Source organism: Brienomyrus brachyistius, chromosome 7, assembly GCF_023856365.1.
Source record: "Brienomyrus brachyistius isolate T26 chromosome 7, BBRACH_0.4, whole genome shotgun sequence".
In the NCBI taxonomy this organism is placed as follows: domain Eukaryota; kingdom Metazoa; phylum Chordata; class Actinopteri; order Osteoglossiformes; family Mormyridae; genus Brienomyrus; species Brienomyrus brachyistius.
This window is the reverse complement of record NC_064539.1, coordinates 5,932,707-5,956,252: the sequence shown is the minus strand read 5'-3', so window position 1 is coordinate 5,956,252 and position 23,546 is coordinate 5,932,707. Positions and strand designations below refer to the sequence as shown.

The following is a 23,546-nucleotide window of genomic DNA, read 5'->3' as shown; positions in this document are numbered from 1 at the left end:
GACTCCTGACAGTACCGCAGACTTTTTGCTAGACAAAGTTCTTTTGCCTGCATCATATTTAATTTCTCTTACAGCCTTAAACACACCACACTCTGAGGTAATTTATTTTTGACAGGATGCTGTTACAGGACAGACACCCAAAAGTACTTCCTTGCGTCAGCATGTATTATTATATTTATTAAAATAAAAAAAAATTCTTATACATTAATGTTTGCTTTAAGACCCTGGCCAGGATAAGAGGATGGACAGAGGATGGACATAATCCTATTTGCATACAACATTTGTTTATGTATTGTCCTATATCAGTGTTTCTCAACCCAGTCCTCTTCAACCTTGAGGCAGTCTGCATTTCTGTGTCTTCCGAGCTCCAAGCACACATTAAGCAATCAATCAAGCAATCAAGAACACCGAATACCTGGTATAGGTATACTGGGAGCTGGGATGGAATAAAACGTGGACTGTCTGGGGGTCGCCGAGGACCAGACTAGGAAACATTGCCCTATAAGTTAGGAAAACACTGGGGACGTCACACGTATCTGAGAAGTTTGCCATGCAAATGAAGCTCACCAGCCCCAGGACTTTGGGTGGCTGTGGGCAGCAAGGTGGTGGGGAGATCAGTGGCACAGTCAGGAGAGTGCTAAAACGACGCCCTGGAGAAGCTCACCTCTCCCTGGGCATCTGGTGGCTGGGTTTGTGGTGGCAGCGCACGCTCAGGCTGAAGAGCTTGCGGGCCGTACGCTGCATCTTCAGCCGCTGGGCCTCCAGGGAGCTCTGCAGCAGTCGAAAGCGGGCCTGGAGATCCCAGTCACTGCCCCAAAGTAGGTGCACGCTGCTCACCGGCAGGAAGTGAGTCGAGGGCAGCCTCTTCAGGAAGGACTTAAACTCGTCTGAGAGGACAGACAGCGACGGGGTTAGCATTGGTGCTAGAGGCACACATCTTAGGAGATGGGAGGTATCATTTGGAGGACCGGCAGGGACAGAGTTAGCATTGGTGCTAGCGGCACATATCTTTGGAGATGGGAGGTATCATTTCGAGGACCAGCAGGGATAGAGTTAGCATTGATGCTAGAGGCACACATCTTAGGAGATAGGAGTCACCATTTGGAGGACCGGCAGGGACAGAGTTAGCATTGGTGCTAGAGGGATACATCTTAGGAGATAGGAGGCACCATTTGGGGGACCGGCAGGGACAGAGTTAGCATTGGTGCTAGAGGGATACATCTTAGGAGATAGGAGGCACCATTTGGGGGACCGGCAGGGACAGAGTTAGCATTGGTGCTAGAGGGATACATCTTAGGAGATAGGAGGCACCATTTGGGGGACCGGCAGGGACAGAGTTAGCATTGGTGCTAGTGGCACATATCTTTGGAGATGGGAGGTATCATTTCGAGGACCAGCAGGGATAGAGTTAGCATTGATGCTAGAGGCACACATCTTAGGAGATAGGAGTCACCATTTGGAGGACCGGCAGGAACAGAGTTAGCATTGGTGCTAGAGGGATACATCTTAGGGGATAGGAGGCACCATTTGGGGGACCGGCAGGGACAGAGTTAGCATTGGTGCTAGAGGGATACATCTTAGGGGATAGGAGGCACCATTTGGGGGACCGGCAGGGACAGAGTTAGCATTGGTGCTAGAGGGATACATCTTAGGAGATAGGAGGCACCATTTGGGGGACCGGCAGGGACAGAGTTAGCATTGGTGCTAGTGGCACATATCTTTGGAGATGGGAGGTATCATTTCGAGGACCAGCAGGGATAGAGTTAGCATTGATGCTAGAGGCACACATCTTAGGAGATAGGAGTCACCATTTGGAGGACCGGCAGGGACAGAGTTAGCATTGGTGCTAGAGGGATACATCTTAGGGGATAGGAGGCACCATTTGGGGGACCGGCAGGGACAGAGTTAGCATTGGTGCTAGAGGGATACATCTTAGGGGATAGGAGGCACCATTTGGGGGACCGGCAGGGACAGAGTTAGCATTGGTGCTAGAGGGATACATCTTAGGAGATAGGAGGCACCATTTGGGGGACCGGCAGGGACAGAGTTAGCATTGGTGCTAGTGGCACATATCTTTGGAGATGGGAGGTATCATTTCGAGGACCAGCAGGGATAGAGTTAGCATTGATGCTAGAGGCACACATCTTAGGAGATAGGAGTCACCATTTGGAGGACCGGCAGGGACAGAGTTAGCATTGGTGCTAGAGGGATACATCTTAGGAGATAGGAGGCACCATTTGGGGGACCGGCAGGGACAGAGTTAGCATTGGTGCTAGAGGGATACATCTTAGGGGATAGGAGGCACCATTTGGAGGACCGGCAGGGACAGAGTTAGCATTGGGGGGATACATAAAGGAGACGCCTTTGGGAGAACAGGCTGGGACAGAGTTAGCTTTTACGGCCCAGTGCTTCTTGTGACTTGCTCCACTCTCAGTGCCACCATGTACTGGATATGTGGTCATGGGAGATGTACAGATGAACTGCCTTGCTAGCTGGCAGCCATTAGCCGGCAAAAAGTCTTACATGCCGTGACGCCAGCAGCGTTTGTTCAGCCAGCTCTTTAGCCGGCTCAAATATGCAGCCGTTTGAATCGCAAAGCAAACTCTCCTCCAAGAACAAACATTTGCTCCTGCAGATTTTTTTCCCTGTTTGACCAGCCAGCATTATGATGACAGAATGTGATGCCTATTAGTTTTCTCCTGATCGCTTTCTGACAAAAAAAACTATAAACAGTAGTTTAACAAAAACGCTGGCTCACGTCTACTTCTTGATATCACTTCGATAAATTTCTACGTATCATTTCACTGAGAATATTTATGATTGTCTGATTCTTTTTTCTTCCCCATTACTCTCTGTCTGGCATAAAACTATGTGAATGTTTACTAGAAAGTTTGAGGGTGTTTTGGAATGCCAGTGCAAGGTACTACAGTTCTTCCATGACCGAGGGAAGTTTGATTTGTGTGTCCACCATTATATATAACCGATCCCCTATGTTTGGCCTTTATTACATGTTAATAATATATAAGGCAGAGGAGATGTGAGATATTGAGCCATCTCTCATGCATTTTGATCAGGTAAGCTGAGCAAGAAAGAAAGATTATTACTGTCTGCAGGCCGGTCAAAGACCACACATCGGTCCAGTTTACTCAACACACTTATTCTTTACATTTTAAATTAACTTATTCATGGAAAAGAGCTGAACTTTAACCATGCTGAATATGTACCAATATCGTTTTCACCTTCAGAATGCAAACAGTGTTTGCGGAAAGGCGACCGTGCCTTAAACCGGCCCCACCTTTTTAGTGGGAAGTGCTGCGACGTTAATGGAACTTGGCTTTTTCTCCCGTCAGCCGTTTAAACAGCTGACTTCTGAGCATCAAAGAGAATTATTCATCCTCCAGCTCATGCGGGCATGTAGGCACACTGCGTCGTGTCTGAAAGTGACTCCGCTACCACCACGTTTGCCTTGACAACGAACAAAGAGAGGCTCGCTCCTGTTAGGCGCCGTGTCTCATGAAAACCTGGCAGAATGAAGAAATTGACTGATATAATTAACTGCAAGAGCCTTCCCCTCTAACCGAAGGCGCCTAAAAGACACTGAATAATTCATTCTCACTTTATTACATGCTGCCCTACAGAATTTAACATGCGGCATTTATACGAGGAACCGTGGAGGATGAGAAAGAGCCACCGCAAACCCCCTGCCAGAGAAGTACACCTCTTGATTTTATTTCCATGGTCCACAGTTAGGCACAGAATAACATTATTGTTGCTGGTTTATTACTGGGACTGGAAGAGCACAGCTGATCTTCAGCTAACATGCTATGGCTAATCTGTGGACCTTCTGACCTGTGCTACCGCTACACATTGGTGTTGAATCATTCTTATATCAAATGAGGTTTTGTAGGGTTATGCTAAAAGAGCAACCACAGCTATTGAGGGTTAAGGGCCTTGCTCTAGGGCCCAACAGTGAAATTACTGTGCCGACCCTGGCATGAGAACCAGGGGTCGTCTGATCACAACCCACTGAGCCACATACTGTCCTGAAGACATTAATTGTTACAAATCTTCATTGAAAGACAATGAAGACAACATTTTCACAGGACTTCTAGGCTAATTTCTTGGCTGTTATGACCAATCGGTACAGTCTGAGATGCCCAGGTCCCCTATTACCTGAATTTTCAAAGTCCTTGTAGGTGGTAGCCCACGTCTCTGCCATCCCCATCAGGGTGTTCTCGATGATCTGGATGTCGGTGATGGGGCAGTTGCATTGTTGGAACTCCTCGGCACAGCGGCACACACACTGGCTGTTTCGGCACACATACTCCCCCTCGCCGTTGCACATTATGTAGCTGAGGGCCGATTGGACGAACTTCTCCTGCAGATACTCGGGGAAGATTACCTGCAGACCTGGCAGTAAAAAAGAGGGATCCTCAGTTGACTGAAAGTCTTTGTTAGAGCCCATGACTGAGACAGAGGCCTCAGAAGTTCAAAGTGGCATGCTGTTTCTCAGCCTCTGTTAGGCCATGTTCACCTGGAATAGGATCGTTCGATTAAATCTGATCTCTGCCGTAAACTGTTCAAAGACCATTTCCTCAGGTCCAAACACCTTTGAATTGCCCTTCTCTACAGCGTGACATGCGACACCAAATAAATGAGTGATTGATATGCGCCATCCCATCACATTTTGGTTAATTTAACACGACAGTAATGTTTAATCTTGTCTTGAATGGACACGACCGCATAAATTGAGGTGGCAGATTCTGCTTTCTTTGCCAAGGCCAGCGCAGGGTGCAAAGACACTGTGAACAGATATAGAAAGGCAATTCAGCATTACGCAACGATGGACCAAAGAAAGGATGCTTTTGTTCTCCCAAGTCTTGGCAAGGAGAGTTGTTTTTTTGTACTTATCGGAACCTGTGTTCCGCTCAGCTTATTCCGAAGTCTGGCCACCTTCCAAAAACAAAAAAAGACTCAGTAGAATACAGTGTTCTGAAAAGTAATATATATATATATATCCTATGCAAGGCTACATGATGTATGTCATTATACGTATACAGCATCACTAATTCCGCTCAGACGAAGCATTATTGCGAAATCACCGTTCAACTTGTATTAGGTTGAATAATAGTTACGTTAAGAAAAGAGTCACCAGCCGTTAAAAGCCTCCAAAATATAACAGGTTAGAACTCAATTGTGAAGGAGGGAGTTTGAGATCGGAGGACACACAACATATTTTAAATGATATGGTCTGTTTACTGAGGAATGAATGAAGCCAAATTAAATATTGGGTGGGGGCACATCCACCCCATCTCCCCAGTTTCTATTCCCTTGGGTGAGATATAGCTGTAAAAATACCAAGTTATTGCCATAAGAAATGCTCTATCTCCATTGGGAAGAAACTGTTGTACACCACAAACTCATTAAGTTAAAATGCTATTGACTTGATAAACATATGGAAAACACACAGACATCCGTCAGCTAAATATTGTTTTGTCTAAAGTTTTGCGTAAGAATCCTCTCTGACGGACCAACAATCAGAACCATGTGACACTTGTAATAGATAGTTTTGATAGTTAAGAAACCATTTGGGCTAAGCAGAGTACCACACAAAAGAGAACATGAATACAATCCATTTACAGTAAGTGGACAAGTGAACAAATGAATTGGACGAACAGGAGAAGTTAAGTCAGAGACCAAAATAATATACCAATAGCAGTACTGGAGTTTACCATGCAGTCAGGGTTACTGTAACACAAAATGTTTCTGAATGAAAAACAAGAAAATTATTATAAACAATCTGGTTACTTGTCCTTTGAGTGACAGCAATGCTCACTTTCTCACGTTGTTTGAATGTTGGCATATGACCAGTAGGTTACATTAAAAATCAATTCCATACCATTTTCCCCACATATTTTGAATATATGTAATATACTTCTGATTCAGTGAGTGTTTACATATTTCCCATTTTGTGATTCCTCTGTCTGAAATCAGTGTTGGCCCATCTGTGTATTCTGAACACACTGCAAGTCAATTTGCTGATTAAATCTTGCTGCATCAGATGTTCAGTTTTATAAGGGGTAAATCACACACTTGCAAAGAATGAAATTATGCAAATGTTGTCCATCCATAAATATGATTCAGCCAGGATGGATGGTCAATGTTTCTTTGTTATCCTCATTATTTTTGTCAGGCTAAACCTTGATATTTTAATTCTAGTTGGTAAGAGTAGCTCGGTTTTGCTAAGTGGGATGTTGTTAGAAGAAGTCAGTGGGTTTTTGTCTTATCCACCCCCTACCCCCCCCCCCCCCACTAATAAAATGAGCGCAAACAACGCAAAATTTACAAAAAAATGAACAATGCAAATCACAGGTGCAATAAAACACTAATTATGTGTGATAATTACTGATGCAGATTCCCAGAAAATGCAAAAAAAAATGCTTGGAACAGCACCATTCTCTCCTTTAACATCCAGCACAAGCATTTGCGCCAGTCAATATTTGTTTTCCGTATGGTACCATGAATGGATCGGGAACAATTTCCACACACGTAAAAAATTTGCACCCGCCGATTTCAGTCGCTGAGATGGGCGGCTTCCTGGCGATGTTTGAAAACAGCTGGTGACTGCGGCAAAATGAACACACCAATTCCGACCATTTGGAATCTTATCCAAAATAATTGCAGCACCAAAATTGTAGATAATGGGGAAATTGTTAATGATGGGCGAAGCCTGGGATTGTAAAGCGGACTTGAACCCATTCCCGGGGTGGTTAATGGTAGTTTGAGTAGGAGCGGCGAACTCCCTTATTATCTCACTCTTCATTTCGACCCTACGGTGCCCAGAAAGCGGTCTTTATGACGCACCCGTGCAGAAGAACTTGAGGCATGCAGCAGAAAGATTCGCTGCGGGTCAACTCCACGGTCCCCCTCCCAGAACGCCGAGGAGGCCCGAACGCAGGCAGAAATGGCACGTTTTCAACCGCGGCGTTTTGGACTACCAAGGATTCTCTCGCTGACAGGCTGCCCGAGGCCCCCGAGCCAATATTCATTTAGCTCAATATATTCCTGGGCCTGAAACTTTAATGTGATTTGTGGGAGGATCCAGATGGCAAGTTCACGGATGGGTGCCGCTTGCTGACAGTAGTGGAGCCAGCAGTCGAGTCCACAATAACACCGGGGCCATTTTCCTTTATTTATTACATCAGAGCTTGCCGAAGGTGAGCGCTCACCGTTTTTAATCTGATCAGAACGGCATCGCTCTCTCTCGTCATTATTGTTGTTTTTTGAATCCTTTCTTATCCAGCGCTGACGGCACACATATACAAATATAGTTTTATACTTCCATCCAGCAGATTTATGGATTTCTCCCCCCCCCCTTTTCCCAAAACGCATTTTTCACAGTTAGACATCTTAAAATGACTTTCTCTTTAAAGTAACAGGCAGTCAGGGTGTGTCCGGTGTAGCATCGGATCCGAAAATTTAAAAAATTCATCAGCAGCTGCCTCAAACACGATCAATGGCATGTCGTTCTTGTTTTGACTCACAGATGCGCGCCCAAAAAAAAAACATAACAGTAGCATTTAAATGTCTCGCTTTATTAGCAAACAGAACTGTGGCGACCGACGGAATGTATACCTTTAACACCGATCAGAAATTCACTCCTTAATGTGCAGCTATTGTTCGCTAGTCAGAGAAGGAGCACAGGAGTGAAGAAAATGTGTGCAGGTTTACATAAGATGGGACTGCACCTTCAGCATGGCAGGCCTGCACAGCATGTCGATTCAGCTCTTTAAACATTGTATTTTTATGGACTGATAAATGGGAACAATGCCCAGACCGAGCTTACAAAGGCTTTATTCCCTGCATTGTGATGCCAGACCGTGGCCTATAAACTTTGATTTCATCAAGGATTAATTGTGCATTGCAAAGCCACAAATTCACAAAATAATCATTATTTAACACGCCGCCCCATAAAACGCCCTGCTTGAGTGCGGTGCGTTCAATTACACTAAGTCTTTGTTACAGATGTAGTGAACTATGGTGGATTTTAAATCGAGAATGAATTTTTTTTATCCTCCACCCTCATCCCACCCCTCCTGTCCTACATTTAGGAAGTTGACAGGGGGTAAGAATGACCACTAGACTAATCTGGTCAGTTCATCAAGGTTACCAGTTATCAGTGGTGGATGATTTATTATTCATACTATCTTCCAATATGGCTGCTGCTGGTCCATTAGCAGCATTAAGAAGTCAAGAGGCTTGATGTTTTTAAGTCTGCAGTACATGTTCTGCATTATAAGATCCACCATCGGGATCAGCAGTTAAGCGACAACCTTTTCAGAACCTTAAGTCGGCTGTGTTTCAGCCCCTGGGTCCTCAGGGAGCTTTACACATGTTGCTGCTCAGACATCAGTGATGGGATTTGTTCACTGCACTTGCTACTAATGCTGTTACTGCACGTCAGCTGGGTTAAAACACTGCAGGGTAATGGCAATGGGTGAGTCTCAAACTGCCGTTGCACTGCATTGCAGCCAGAACTGCTTGTGTGAAGGGGCAAAATGGCGAAACCAAAGCACACTTAGGTGATGCCTGTCTGTACAAACGGTGGCCGGTTCCTCCTCCGTGACCTGTGGACATTTGCAGAAGTGAAGAGGAGGGGATCGGGGGCGCAACAGAGGACAAACAATAGAAGAGGGAGGTCGCTGGGAGCCACATGTACTGACGCGAACGCTCGGGAGATGACTGCAATGGGGGATCTCCGATCCCATGCGAGTCAGGAGCCAGATTCAAGTGTTTAGTTAAAAGATATCAGCCAATTAACTTTGTGAAATGATAGATTCTTATTTTTCTTCCCTTTTCGGACTACGGGAATACTTTTCTTTTACGCGTCTAGCTCTAAAGGCCAGAAAAGCTGCCTCACTGGCCGCACACGACACGGTGTCGTGCCATGCACAGGGATCCGTTGCTTGGTAACCAGTGGCTGAGGCAGCCGTCGGCCAAGGCCTGCCACGTTCCTTGACGTCCGCGTGTCGCTCTCACCTGTTGTATAGGGACAGAGGCCTCAGATAATTCCCTTTCATCCCCTGGCTCACTAGCCCAGGGTGCTGCCTTTTCTGTTTATCCTGCGCTGTCCTGCCTTCCCATGTCCGCAGTCTGTGTGATCTCTGTTTACACAGAGAGACAGGTTGCGGAGTCCTATATCCCAAAAAAACAGCAGGGGTCTACTGAAAGCAACAATCTCTCAGACAGGACTCTGCACGGGATAAAATAGTTTGTCCCCTTTATGGGAACGTCATCCAGCATTTTCTGTATGCACGAGTTTTACTGAGTACGAAAGTGCATTTACGCTTCATTCTACAGTAGTGTAATGAGAAATCCATACAAATAACTGCGAACCTCAACCTTAGTATTCAGATTTTGTAAGGAAGGGCAAAAAAACACTGAAGCACAGGACCCTGTAACCTCGCCAAAATGTACGGTTATCAGGCCCAATTGACTGTTCAAGCGTGGCGTGGTCGGCCAGAATACCTGAGGGAATGTAACAATGCAAAACTGTCCCACTTAAGGACTGGCAGGTGAAGCATGTATTTTTCTTTCCAATTAAAACCAGTTCAATAAATCCGATAGGAGAAAAAGAAAGTGGTAATATTGAAATAACCGGACGTTACAATTTAAAATTCAGCTGTCCTCTGCAATAAACGTTACAATTGCAGAGATTTAGTTAAATGCACGTGGTACAAAAGGAGCTACCTGCTGCAGACACTGATTAACGTCACTGAGATTCATGTAGCAGTGCAATTATCCTAAAAGAGCGCAGCTGTCATAAAATGCCACAGGAAACAAGGCCCTCCAAGGGGGCGTGTGAGTATCTGCTCACATGGTATGTACATGCATCCCAGGTCAGTCTGTGTCAGGTCCTTCCTCACTGACTGGTCTTAAGAGCCCTCCGTTCTGGGTAGCACACACTGACAAACACTTTGGGGGGGAAATGGTGGTGGTGCTGGTGATGGGTTGGGGTGGGGGGGCAGTAATTACCATAAAAGCTGAAAATTACACGTATAAATTGCCCCACCGTTCAGTCCAAAGCCTGTCACTGAAGAGGGTTAGGGAGAAATTGCATGTTACCAGTAAGAGGAGACTGGAGTGGAAATGACTGCTGCCTTTTGTACAGACACACAGAGCCATTCTGCTGCGGATTCAGCCCAACTGATGCCACATTATTAATAATAAATAATAAAAATTATTAATATTAATTATATTGTTATTATTAGTAGTAGTAGCAACAATAACAACAACAACAACAACAACAATAATAATAATAATAATAATAATAATAATAACCCGTTGCTTCCGGGATAGGCTCCGGACCCCACGCGGCCCAGTAGGATAAGCGGTTTGGAAAATGGATGGATGGATGGATAATAATAATATTATTAATAATAATAATACATTGAAGTTCTCTGTTTTTCAGCAAGGGTGAAGCTGTACCCACAGCGGAGACAGCAGTATCTCACTTGGCATTTGTAGGCCAATATTGAAATTGTTCATTCAACTAAAATTCCCTGGGGAGGCAAGGGGGCAGCTAACCCAAATTCTGGCTTGGCTTCCCAGAACAACACAACAAGCCAAAATCGCAGGGTGTAATGCGCGGACTGCACTGCGCCCTACTGCAAGACTCCTTCGGATTTCATTTGATTTTTCCAAGCATCACAGAGCCACAAAGAAAGCAGAGTGCTGGTCTTCATATCTGAAAATAAATCCAACACTCGTCACACAATTTGTTTTACAATGAAAACTACATTTAAGACATTTTTGTTCAAAATAGATATTGTCATATAATATTATTGTCATTAGGAACAATTTCACGTGCTAAGAGTCATGCAATAAACAAAATAAAATATATGAAAATCGGTATTAATCATAGCTGCACACAGGCCTGATATTTTACATGAAACTACAAAAGTATGTAACAAAAGTTTCCGTTCCCATATGTACAGAAAACATTAAATATATATAGTATACATACACACACACATATATATAACCAGGGTCCTTGATATCACAGGACAATATTGAGAAATAAAATTATTGAGATAAAACACATGAAATACTGCTGAAATCAGAGCATGAGTGGCATCACTGTTGAATCATAGAACCGAATTCTGGTCAGTAAAATGAAATTGCATTAAGACCAATGGCTATACGGAATCCAGGAGTTCCCAGTGTGGCTGAGCATGAAGACCTCGCCAGGCAGCTGAGGCGATGATAGCTGATTTACGACTGATTTATATGTCTGCTATCCCAGGAAGAAACACACCCTTGATTGACCGCTTCTGATACAAAGTTAACCTCGAGGTCACCTGGGAGCGATTTAATCAGATAACCAGAGTTTGATGCAGTAGATGGGATAAAAATAAAGGGTAATGCCATCAATCTATATGGCATGACTTTGTATTTTATTTTAACGTAAGTGCACCTTTGACAGGAAAGTAATTCCCCAGTAAAGTCGTATTTTACGTCACGTTTTAATGCTATGCGGTCTTGTCTTTGAGAAAAGATTCGGATAACTAAGACAGCAGTGGCCACACAGGTAATAGGTGCACTATATGAATATAGGATCTTACTTTATCGTTTTCATTCTGGATCAGGAACTGTGGTGCTGGGTTTGTGCGTGTGTGTGTATACCTTACCTTATGGGGACACAATGTCCCCACAACGTGATGAATACCTTTTTTTTTTAAGGAAAAACTCAATAAAAATCCGTGACTGCAATGATAAAACTAAAAACTGCAAAAACTTGTATTTTGCTTGGTAACTTATGGTTATGGTTAGCGATGGGTAGGGATTAAGGTTGTCATAGTTAGCATTAATATTTTTCCTATAGAAATGAATTAACGGTCCCCAAAAACATATGATTACACGACTCTCTGTGTGTGTGTGTGTGTGTGTGTGTGATCTTTTCAGGATGATTATTACTTAAAAACCGACTTGCAAGAATGTCCCAATGAAGTAAACTCTTCAAATCCAATTCTTATTCTCTTCGTTAGAGAAACTTATTCACTTTCATCTCCCTCAATCCATCCATCCATCCATCCATCCATCCATAACCAATTATCCAGGGCAGTGCTGCGATGTCTTGTCATTTTCCAATGTGTGCATGTATTTCGTGTTCACGGGTGTGGTCACGCATGCTTGCGTAGACCTAGATTTCCTTTTATTTATGTGAAAGATTTAATATGATACCGCATATAACGTGTCAGCAGAGTGTCTTTATTGCTTTGTTTACGCCATTCCAGTTTTTTTGTACGCGTCTGTCAGCGCAATGAAACTGGCGGAATCCCCAGACTATGATAAGCATTAATCCATCAAATTGCAGATGAATAGCCAGTAGGTCTATTTAATTCATTTTCACCTTTCCACTTTGAAAATTGTTGGCTCAGGCCGTTTTTAACATATTCATAAATCTTCCTAGATAGGCTGAGAGCCCCTGGAAGCAGAGGGAGAGAGAAAATAAAACATCGAAAGACTTTGCTTTTGTTTTCCAGTCAACGCCAGGTGGCAAGTCCTCATTGGAGGAAAGCACTCTCTCTCTGGGTGAAAGATGGACTTGTGGAAATCCAAAGATAATGGAAATTTAAAACTAATTATGGGCAAAGCCATCATTTATTGCCCTATTAGTACTCAGGGATTTCAATTAACCACCACGATGCTTGTCATACACACATATGGTTTGCTAATAATGGTCAATGTTAAAATACCAAAATGGCCATTTCAGTTACTTTTTCCCAAAAAGAATGATTCAAATTAATAAAATGGGAATTAAAAATTGTACACGAGCAAATAATCATTTAGAGGAAACAGGAAAGAAGTAATACAATTAAACGCGACAATTAGTTAATTACTCCAATTTGCACAGCTGGAGAACCGGACGGAACAGCAGGTAAAGCCTGGGTTAGGGTTAAAATGGCTACACAAAATCACTCCAACGCAAGTCATCTTTTAAAAAGAGAATAGCCCTGACATTAAATTGTATTTTCATTTAACAAAGAACGAGGTTTATACACTTTCTACAATATTTCTGATAGGGAACGCGATTGAAATAATGAAGGGTATTGTAAAGTCTAAAAACTACGTCATTAAATAATTGTGGTTGTTTGTATATTTTAACTTTGCTGTTGCAGTTTTAAGCAAATGGATTTTGTATTCAGGTGAAAATAGGAAGGGTGCCCCAGTGAATTGTGAGCATAAAATGTTAGTAGTAATGTCCAAAAGTGCAATGTGTCTCTCGCCAGATGCTCTGTGACTTCCAATTAGGCTTTCATGCATACACAAGTCACACATTCCACGCCCCAAAAGCTTGCAAAGGCCTCCACACATAAACAATGCTGAAAGCATTCTCTCCTGAAGGCTTTGAGCTCATGAGATACACTTTGGTTCACAGCTCCCGACGAATGTGTGTTTCTCCAAAGTATCGACTCAGGGAGGAAAAGAAACATCGACTCCCTTAAGTTCTATCAGAGAAAGTGTCTATTGTGATGCCAATCGATGTAAATCTCAGTGCAAAATGCCAAGCTTTTCCTAACTCTGCAGCCATAGCTGTGCATGCCAGTTTCACATTTTCCAGCCCCCAAATCACAAACATAAATATTGCATTTTAAAAAAAGACTGTTGTGCTTTAAATTGTTGCACTCTACAAAATGTGTTAATTAACAACAGACTTTCTCATGTTATCACTACCTCAGCACATTTTGTGTCACATTACCTTAAATATGTGTTAAAACGAATAAGAAAAAAATTGTAACATTACTTGAGGGGAAACAAGTAATTTAGTTGCTCTGTTATTACTTACATACAAATCACAAACAAACATAGTAACTTCATGATGCACAAGAACCTTTATGAGTGATTAGTGGTGAAAGAACATGGGATCAGTATATAACCAACACTTAGCGTCTGGTTAGTTAATACATAATACGTGTACTATTACACACACACACCACACACACACACACACATACACAAGGATCTCATTTATCACATGATGTGTTAAATATTTGTCCAATCACATTGCAGACTTCAAGTCAGATATCATTGTCTGCCTGGTAACTTGCTCTCGTTTCAATCCTCTTGGTTGTTTGTATCAACAGGAGTCAGATAAATCTCAATTTACTATTGCTGTTGACTTGCCTTTTTGTTAAAAGCATTAATGGTAGGTATACAAGTTAAAGCATACCTCTTTTTTGAGAAGATCAGTAACTTTACGAGTGTAATGCATAACCTCAGGGGTGGCACGGTGGTGCATAGGTTAGCATTGTCACCTCACACCTCTGGGACATGGCTTCATGTCTCTACCAAGGCTCCATGTGTGTGGAGTTTGCATGTCCTCTCCATGCTGTTGTGGTGTTTCCTCCGGGAAATCCAGTCTCCCCCCACAGTTCAAAAACATGTTGAGGTTAATTGGAGTTACCAAATTGCCCGTAGGCGTGCATGTGTGAGTGCGCCCTATGATAGGTTGGTGCCCTGTCCCGGGTTGTCCCCTTCCTTGTGCTCATAGGCTGCAGACCGCCCTGCGACCCAGAATTAGAGAAGCGAAAATGGATGGATGGATACATGACGTCATCGATGAAATGCAAATATCAAAAGTGATCAAAAAACATCAAAATATCAAAAAAAACACAATATGTGTCACACTTTTGTTTTAAAAAACACCACACCCGTGTTCAATGGATTAATCCACTGGTTTTAGTAAAACTGTTAAAATTGTGTTGTCTTTTATTATACACACGGATGTGCAAAAAACACATTTTGTGTTGTTTTTAACAAATCTGTTTTTAGAGTGTGTTACAGTATCTAAAAATTGAAGCAACGCCTCTAATTGAGTAGTACTTATGAATTATGAAATGTATATTATGTATATTGGGCGGCATGGTGGTGCAGTGGTTAGCACTGTTGCCTCACACCTCTGGGTCCCGGGTTCGAGTCTCCGCCTGGGTCACATGTATGCAGAGTTTGCATGTTCTCCCCATGTCGTCGTGGGGTTTCCTCCGGGTACTCCGGTTTCCCCCCACAGTCCAAAAACATGCTGAGGCTAATTGGAGTCGCTAAATTGCCCATAGGTGTGCATGTGTGTGTGAATGGTGTGTGAGTGGGCCCTGCGATGGACTGGCCCCCCATCCTGGGCTGTTCCCAGCCTCGTGCCCATTGCTTCCGGGATAGGCTCCGGACCCCCGCGACCCAATAGGATAAGCGGTTTGGGAAATGGATGGATGGATGGATATTATGTATATTATGAAATGTACACACAATTCAGTAGATACCAAAACACCTGCAGAAAAAGGATAAAAGAATCAGATTTTTATTGCAACTTCCAAGTCAAACAGTTCCTCAAATCCTGCTCACCGGAATTAATAGACTATAAATAAATAAAATAAACTAGACAAACGGACACATTTCTTAGGTGCAGATCAACGGCCAGAGAATACGAAGTTTCTAAGTTTGGTAACCTTGGCAACGGGCTTGTGATTCTCTCCTGGCAGAGACAGGAGTTTCATTTACAGCAGGGAGCACATCTTCCCCTGGCCTGACCCCCATCGGCCGTGCCAAGTGGCGCCTGCTCCACAATCCATCCCTCCTATAACTTGCTCTTAGACCCCTGGTGAGCCAGGGACAGGTCTCCCACAGTGCCCTCATGAGAGGTAACACAATATTGGCATTCGCTCTCCCCTGGCAGCACCGTGCCGATAATGACCAGGCCTCTTCCACACCTCTCCCTTCAGCCAGCTTGAGCCGACAGTCCCTCTGTTTGATGATACCGGCGAGACAGACGACAGGCGGGAGGCATTTTTCAAGAAACGTCCTCCATTGTTGTGGACCATCCAAATGCTGATTTGTTTATTATGGTGGGAATGCAATGGGATTGAATGGAATGGATTTTTTTTTGTCTCAAGCAGCTTCCAGTAAGAACCTGACCTATTTAGACAGCTGGATGTTTTACCAAGACAGTTCTGCACTTTCCCAAGTGTACAGCAGAAAGCCCCCTGGGAGCTGAATACAAAGAATATACCAGCATCCTTCACGCAACCACTGGTGCGTTCTAATATTCATGATAAAACTCAGAGTTAGTCGTTATTGATTAACAAATAATAACAATTAAAAACATTGACATATGCATAGTTTCTTCCTAATTAATTAATAGGCAATTAATTATAACCATGCCATTTCCTTTTACTGGTAGTGTTAACTACAGCACATGATTAATACCGCTTTGTAAAACATGGCTAACAGCCATGTTCACATGTGGTTGATAAACAAATGTAGGTCTATGGTCTGGTAGCATAAATATTTCTCTTCCAGGAAACCCAGGGCATGAAGTAGAGGACAATCTAGATGACATGTCAGTCCACTGTGGGGTACAAACACACACAAAGGCACATGTAATACAGCAGTGTTTGGGGTCCTACAGACAGTCCACATCCTATCAGGAGCTGAGAGGGAGCAAAATTGTGGACTGTCTGGCCCAGAGCACGAAGGGAGCAGAAACATGGGCCAGCTGTGGGTCCCCAAGGACCGGATTGAGAAACACTGCAATACAAGCAATGTAGACACAGCAATTCACTTAAATGCGAGTTTTCTACTGGCAGGATGAAACCAGAGTACCTGCAGGAAACCCACAAGAACACAGAGGGAACATGAAACCCCACACTGAGTCAGCAATCAGACCCACATCGCTGGAGGCATGAGGACAAACTGTCTCCCTTTGAGCCACTGGACGTTCCCATATTACAACGCAAAAGCACAAATGCATCTTTACCTTTTGCACTCTCAGGTGAATTTCAGGTCAACAAAACAAGGCATACATTTTCTTGACTTGACAACGTGTCACACTTACCCTAAAATTAAATTTGACCAGCCAGAGCGCGCAGGCCGGGACAGCCCAGAGTAGGACAACCCAGAGCGTGCAGGCCGGGACAGCCCAGAGTGAGACAACCCAGAGCGCGCAGGCCGGGACAGCCCAGAGTGGGACAACCCAGAGCGTGCAGGCCGGGACAGCCCAGAGTGAGACAACCCAGAGCGGGACAGCCCAGAGCGGGACAGCCCAGAGCGCGCAGGCTGGGACAGCCCAGAGTGGGACAGCCTAGAGTGGGACAGCCCATTACACGAAGTCTGGAACAGCCTAGAGTGGGACAGCCCATTACACGAAGTCTGGAACAGCCTAGAGTGGGACAGCCCAGAGCACGCAGGCCAGGACAACCCAGAGCGGGACAGCCCAGAGCACGCAGGCCAGGACAACCCAGAGTGGGACAGCCCAGAGTGGGACAGCCCAGAGCAGGACAGCCCAGAGTGTGCGGGCCGGGACTGCCCAGAGCGGGACAGCCCATAGCGGGACAACCCAGAGCGGGACAGCTCAGAGTGGAACAGCCTAGAGTGGGAGAGCCCAGAGTGTGCAAGCCGGGACAGCCCAGAGCGGGACAGCCCAGAGCACGCAGGCCAGGACAACCCAGAGCGAGACAGCCCAGAGCACGCAGGCCAGGACAGCCCAGAGTGGGACAGCCCATTGCACGCAGGCCAGGACAGCCCATTGCACGCAGGCCAGGACAACCCAGAGCGAGACAGCCCAGAGCACGCAGGCCAGGACAACCCAGAGCGGGACAGCCCAGAGCGGGACAGCCCAGAGCACGCAGGCCAGGACAACCCAGAGTGGGACAGCCCAGAGTGGGACAGCCCAGAGCAGGACAGCCCAGAGTGTGCGGGCCGGGACTGCCCAGAGCGGGACAGCCCATAGCGGGACAACCCAGAGCGGGACAGCTCAGAGTGGAACAGCCTAGAGTGGGAGAGCCCAGAGTGTGCAAGCCGGGACAGCCCAGAGCGGGACAGCCCAGAGCACGCAGGCCAGGACAACCCAGAGCGAGACAGCCCAGAGCACGCAGGCCAGGACAGCCCAGAGTGGGACAGCCCATTGCACGCAGGCCAGGACAACCCAGAGCGAGACAGCCCAGAGCACGCAGGCCAGGACTGCCCAGAGCGGGACAGCCCATAGCGGGACAACCCAGAGCGGGACAGCTCAGAGTGGAACAGCCTAGAGTGGGAGAGCCCAGAGTGTGCAAGCCGGGACAGCCCAGAGCGGGACAGCCCAGAGCGGGACAGCCCAGAGCACGCAGGCCAGGACAGCCCAGAGTGGGACAGCCCAGAGCGTTCAGGCTGGGACAGCCCAGAGCGGGACAGCCCAGAGCGGGACAGCCCATTGCACGCAGTCCGGGAGAGCCCAGAGCGGGACAGCCTAGAGTGGGACTGCCCAGAGTGGGACATCCTAGAGCGAGACAGCCCAGAGCGGGACAGCCCAGAGCGGGACAGCCCAGAGCGCGCAGGCCGGGACTGCCCAGAGTGGGACAACACAGAGCAGGACAGCCTAGAGTGGGACTGCCCAGAGCGGGACAGGCCAGAGCAGGACAGCCCAGAGTGGGACAACCCAGAGCGGGACAGCCCATTGCACGCAGTCCGGGAGAGCCCAGAGCGGGACAGCCTAGAGTGGGACTGCCCAGAGTGGGACAGCCCAGAGCGGGACAGCCCATTGCACGCAGTCCGGGAGAGCCCAGAGCGGGACAGCCTAGAGTGGGACTGCCCAGAGTGGGACATCCTAGAGCGAGACAGCCCAGAGCGGGACAGCCCAGAGCGGGACAGCCCAGAGCGGGACAGCCCAGAGCGCGCAGGCCGGGACTGCCCAGAGTGGGACAACACAGAGCAGGACAGCCTAGAGTGGGACAGCCCAGAGCGGGACAGGCCAGAGCGGGACAGCCCAGAGTGGGACAACCCAGAGCGGGACAACCCAGAGCGGGACAGCTCATTGCACGCAGGCCGGGACTGCCCAGAGTGGGACAACACAGAGCGGGACAGCCCAGAGTGGGACAGCCCAGAGCCAGACAGCCCAGAGCGGGACAGCCCAGCACGTTTGTGTATTCGGGAGATGTCCTTGCCCTCTGCGGCGGTGTGTGGTGATGTCTCTAATGATAACAGCCACAGACTTTCTATTATTGGGCAAATGGTATGAACACAGTAAGAGATCCTGAACACTGTCAGCCAGCCAGCTGCCCGTTAATGATGTTAATGTTTGATATTAGCCCGCATGCTCCATAAATGTGATCCCTGTAGCTTTCAGGCCGAAAAATGAAACATGGGGGGGGGGGGGGGGGGGGGAGACCTTTCTCATCCATTAAAATAATAATCTGCATAATCTCACTCATTGATGTTTATTGTAATAAGTTCAAATGTTCATCTTTCATTTCAGCCAAACCTTCAAAATGACCTTATCTAAACCCTTAGTAGATAAATATGAATGTGTCAGCCGATCAGTGCTAATGGAAGCGCTAGCTATCTTCATACTCCATTCATTCAGCATTCTGTCTGGTTAGTCCATTATCATCTGGGTTTATTTTCAGTGCCTTTTGTGTCTCCTCACATCCTGCACGACACAGCAGTCTGAGGCGCATCGCCGTCCAGGAACAAACACAACACTGTCCTCAAACGCAAAGCACCGTGAAAATGTCTCACAGCAGGGCCTGCTCGCTGCCTCTCGCATCCTGAGCTGTGCCTTAAACCACACGGGGAGGGGTGACGTGTTCCTTGACGGTTTGGACCTCCAGCGGATTGTGTCCTGACACCAGGAAATTGGAATGGACGACTCGCTGATGGGGGGGGGGGCGTAGCAGACAGTGTAAACAACCACCGTCGATTTTGTGTAGAGCATCGAAGGACTCAGCTGAAGTAGATACGAACACATAGATGCATCTCCATAAAGGTTCCTCAGCACATTATAATTTAGCAATATCAACACAACCACTGACTTGCCAGTTAACTAAAAACTTACAAGCTGATATCACATAGGCCTGTCTGAGGGTAGGTTCTGGTCCGGATGGTTTGTGGTGCAGATAGCAGGACAAAAAAAAAAAATAAAATAAAAAAAAAAAAAATTTCACAGATTCTCACACTCTGTCAGAGACCAGAAGGCAAAGGGGCAACAATGAAGTGGAACTGAAATGAACCAATCGGTTGGTAGTTGCACACTTAGATTTCTTGTTTGGCTTCTTTAGCATGTCGGGTAACAGCAACTGCCATGAAGTGGGTGGAGGGATTCCACGCCACCTGCTCTCCCTAAAACCCACACCTGCCATTCTCAAAACGCCCACCTGGCTTCCCCAAACTCCCGCCTCCCAGCCACCCCTGGCCCAGCAGCTAATCCCGGGATAAGCTCGGCCGTGTCTCTCTGCACCAGCCTGTCCCGCCTCCGTCCACCCCCTTACCTTGCAGGTGCAGCTTGCTCTCGGGGCTCTGCAGCAGGACTGAGCTGACAGAGTCCAGGTTGTCATAGCTGCTGCATCCCAGCGGGCCTGTCCTCGTCTCTGTCACCTGAAAGGCAGTAATAACGGGCCTCAGCCAAAAGCCAGGGGGACAGGTGTCTTCTGCACAGCATTAAGATCCCCGGATCACCTCACACAGTCCCCAGAGCTTTAAGTCTCCAAATATACACAGATTTAATGGCGGGGAGGGGGCTGGGGGGTCAAAATCCAGGTCAGCAGAAGGTCACTGGTTCAAATCCCAGGGTTGGGCCCCCACTTGTTCGAGACACTGGCTGACTCTGCTTTCTCAATTGCACATCACTTTGGATTGAAGCATCTAAACGGGATAAACAACATAGATGTGCAAACATACATGCTGTCGAGGAGTCAACAACTACACAATAACTTCTAACAAAGCGAGAACTGATAGCAAGTCTACTGAAGGATCAGAAGGGCAATATAGAGACAATCAGGGAACGTAAAGAGGCATCAGTTTCCAGCTACTGAAGATGCTCGTCACATGCCTTAGTCCTCAACTTCTTATCCTATCTGCCTTGTTTACTCAACTCCATTCATTATTACAGAAACTAGTAAGAGAAAAAAACAAATTAAAATTTCCATCTTAGTATGCCAAAAATGTCCACCATGCAGAATTAGCTGGCACCATGATTATCTTTTTGGGAGAGCAGTTGTAACCAGCCCAAGGTCTATGCTTTTATATGCTTTTAATAATGTTCCGGAAAAAATGCTCAAGTGACACAGTTTTTTTTCTTGACATTTTTAAATGCTTTTTTTCTTGTAATGGAAGCAAAAATGCGCACAAGCAAAGGCAGCCCCCATGAACGGCCTTTTGGACGACCCACGAAAGATACGGAAAAGTAACTCAATGTCTGAGGAATGTGGTCAGATTATCTGCCAAATAAGCTGAGGACAGCAGCTCTTGAGGTTGGTAAGGAAGGAATGAGGCCAGGAATCCGTCGGTGGAGTTGCAGCGTGCTGTCAGTCATTGCCTCATCTGACCCTTCTCATCGGTTGCTTTATTAAGTTGGGTTAAATCGGGCTGTGATTGACAGCGTGTCATAAATCCCACCCACAGGGTCCCTGGACCTCGTCCCTCGCATAGCCAGGAAATGGAGTGAATTTGTTAAGGGGGGGCTGACAGGAAGCACTCTGTCTGTGCGGCACGGCCAGAGAACACTGTGATCCCCTACTCGTGCCCCCCCCCCGGCAGCTCGTGGTAGCCAGAATTCAGATCAGCTGAAGTCCTCTCTCTTGTTTTTTATTTCCCTCACGTGTCACGGGAAAACAGAGAGAGGAAGCTTAGTTATGGGCACAAGGCACTTTTGTTGAGACAAGAGGAAGCCTGTGCGACCTAAGCCAGTGTACTGCGACAAAACGGGCGCAAATCCTGACACCGACACATCATGCACCTCATCTTACGCTTTTCCTCTTAATTTTATGCATAATATACATACAACTTGAAAAAAAAATGTAAAGAAAACGTGCACTAGGAGTTCTCTAAATGAAGTGCAATTTCGTGGTGGTATCCCATCATCAATGTTCAAAGATCGTAAACTTTTTGGGGGTGTTAAAAAAAAAAGTGACCCCACCACATCCCTTTAAGTCTACACACATGCATGATGCAAATGCTCTGAAATCAGGGAAGTTCACTGTAAATAAACAAGTGGAGATCTCCAGTTGCAGTGTAACGATGCTTTTTGGCTAAATATGATGTAATCTTAGAATCTTGATGAATGGCTATTGTACTTCTGCGGCCCTGCTTGGATGTCAGGACAGTGACTCTTCAGGGCAGAATGTCTGCCAACATGTTGTATGTAACAGGCCAAGTGAAGGGATGACTTTCATAGCATTTCATATAAAGGTGATCAGCAGACACTTTTGCTTACAGTGTAACTTTTATGGAGTGTGACAAGTGCAGGTTTGTTTCTGTGGTTGAGCTGCCGAGATTGTGAACACAGGCACCTCCTCAGCCAGCATGGGTCCTGCCACTGCCACATGTCGTCAAAAAGTCTGCCCGGTGACACGAGGACGAGGCGGCCTCCCGCCACGAACCAAACAGTGCCTGACATGGCAGGCGCCGGGAAGCCACCCACATTCCAAGTTCGGATGAATAATCGTACTTCGGAGCGGGGAAATGCTCTAAAACAAAGCCCCATAGAAAAAAAAAAAAAAGAAAAAAAAAAAAAAAAAAACTAAAATCTAATTATTTTGATTTGCATCATGAGGTAAACAGCTCAGCCTCACTAGGATGGCCGATAAACAGCAATATGCTTAGCGAATCGGATTATTAAAATATAAAGGAACAAAAAAGCACAAAGGGAGATCGAATCTCAGCAACATGCCGTGGACTTAGAGGATTTTGATTATTTAAGAAGCACAGAAACTCCCAAATCCCTTCTGATTCATTGCTTATTCTATCCTGGAAGAGCTGAGAGAGGGCGGCTCCAAAAACTCCCTCGCACACTTTCAGAGGGATCAGGCTCGATTCCCGCGCAAAGCCAGGGTTCAATCGTTCACCCCGCATCCGATAGAAATCTCGCCTGTCTTCTCCTTTTTAACCAGAATGGTGTTAAAAAAAAAAAGCAGAAAAGTATGCCACGTTTTGAAGAGATTTCGGATTCTGCTTTCTCGGGAGAGAAAATGATTAATTAATAAAATATAAAATGATCTGAATTTTAATCATACAATTACCGATGTTCTTTTTTAAAATGTTCGCATTCAATGAGGCCGTGCCCCTTTTGACCCACCCACTGCACCTATTGGTCGATTCACCTATTGGTGCAACAAATATAAGAGATGAGAGTTTAAGAGGTACGGCACAGATGGAGGCATACGGCTGCCATCACTTGGTCCTGTTTGTCAAAATCACCTTTTAATGCATGAAAGCCTAAAACTTGCATCACTCTTCCCATCTGCGATCGCTCACCGACGAGAGCGCCTCTCAGTGAAGTCTCTGCATGACCTGACTGCAGACAGACCACAGCTCCAACCCCTGACTTTTTTTCCCACCTGCCCCGTTGTGCCTTTAGTCAATTCGCTCTTAAATAATGCACTTGATGGTTATAAGCTATGCTTGGCTGGCTGACTGATACTGCCAAGTGCTGCTTTTGGAGACTCAGATAACAGGGCCCCCGAACCAGGGGACTGTGCGGAATTTTTTGCTGGCCGCGAAGTTACATACAACGAGCTCGTGAC

At 46.0% G+C, this 23,546-nt stretch overlaps 1 protein-coding gene across 3 annotated transcripts in view; it reads right to left on the bottom strand.

The window, feature by feature from the left end:
* Nucleotides 1-23,546, bottom strand: part of brinp1 (bone morphogenetic protein/retinoic acid inducible neural-specific 1) — an 85,600-nt gene that overhangs the window by 5,592 nt on the left and 56,462 nt on the right. For all 3 annotated transcript variants that reach the window (XM_049021421.1, XM_049021422.1, XM_049021423.1), the window contains exons 5-7: nucleotides 20,295-20,400; nucleotides 4,174-4,410; nucleotides 665-887 (exon numbers count right to left, since the gene is read on the bottom strand). In XM_049021421.1, coding sequence (XP_048877378.1) covers nucleotides 665-887; nucleotides 4,174-4,410; nucleotides 20,295-20,400 — 566 coding nt within the window. The remainder of the gene's footprint in view (nucleotides 1-664; nucleotides 888-4,173; nucleotides 4,411-20,294; nucleotides 20,401-23,546) is intronic.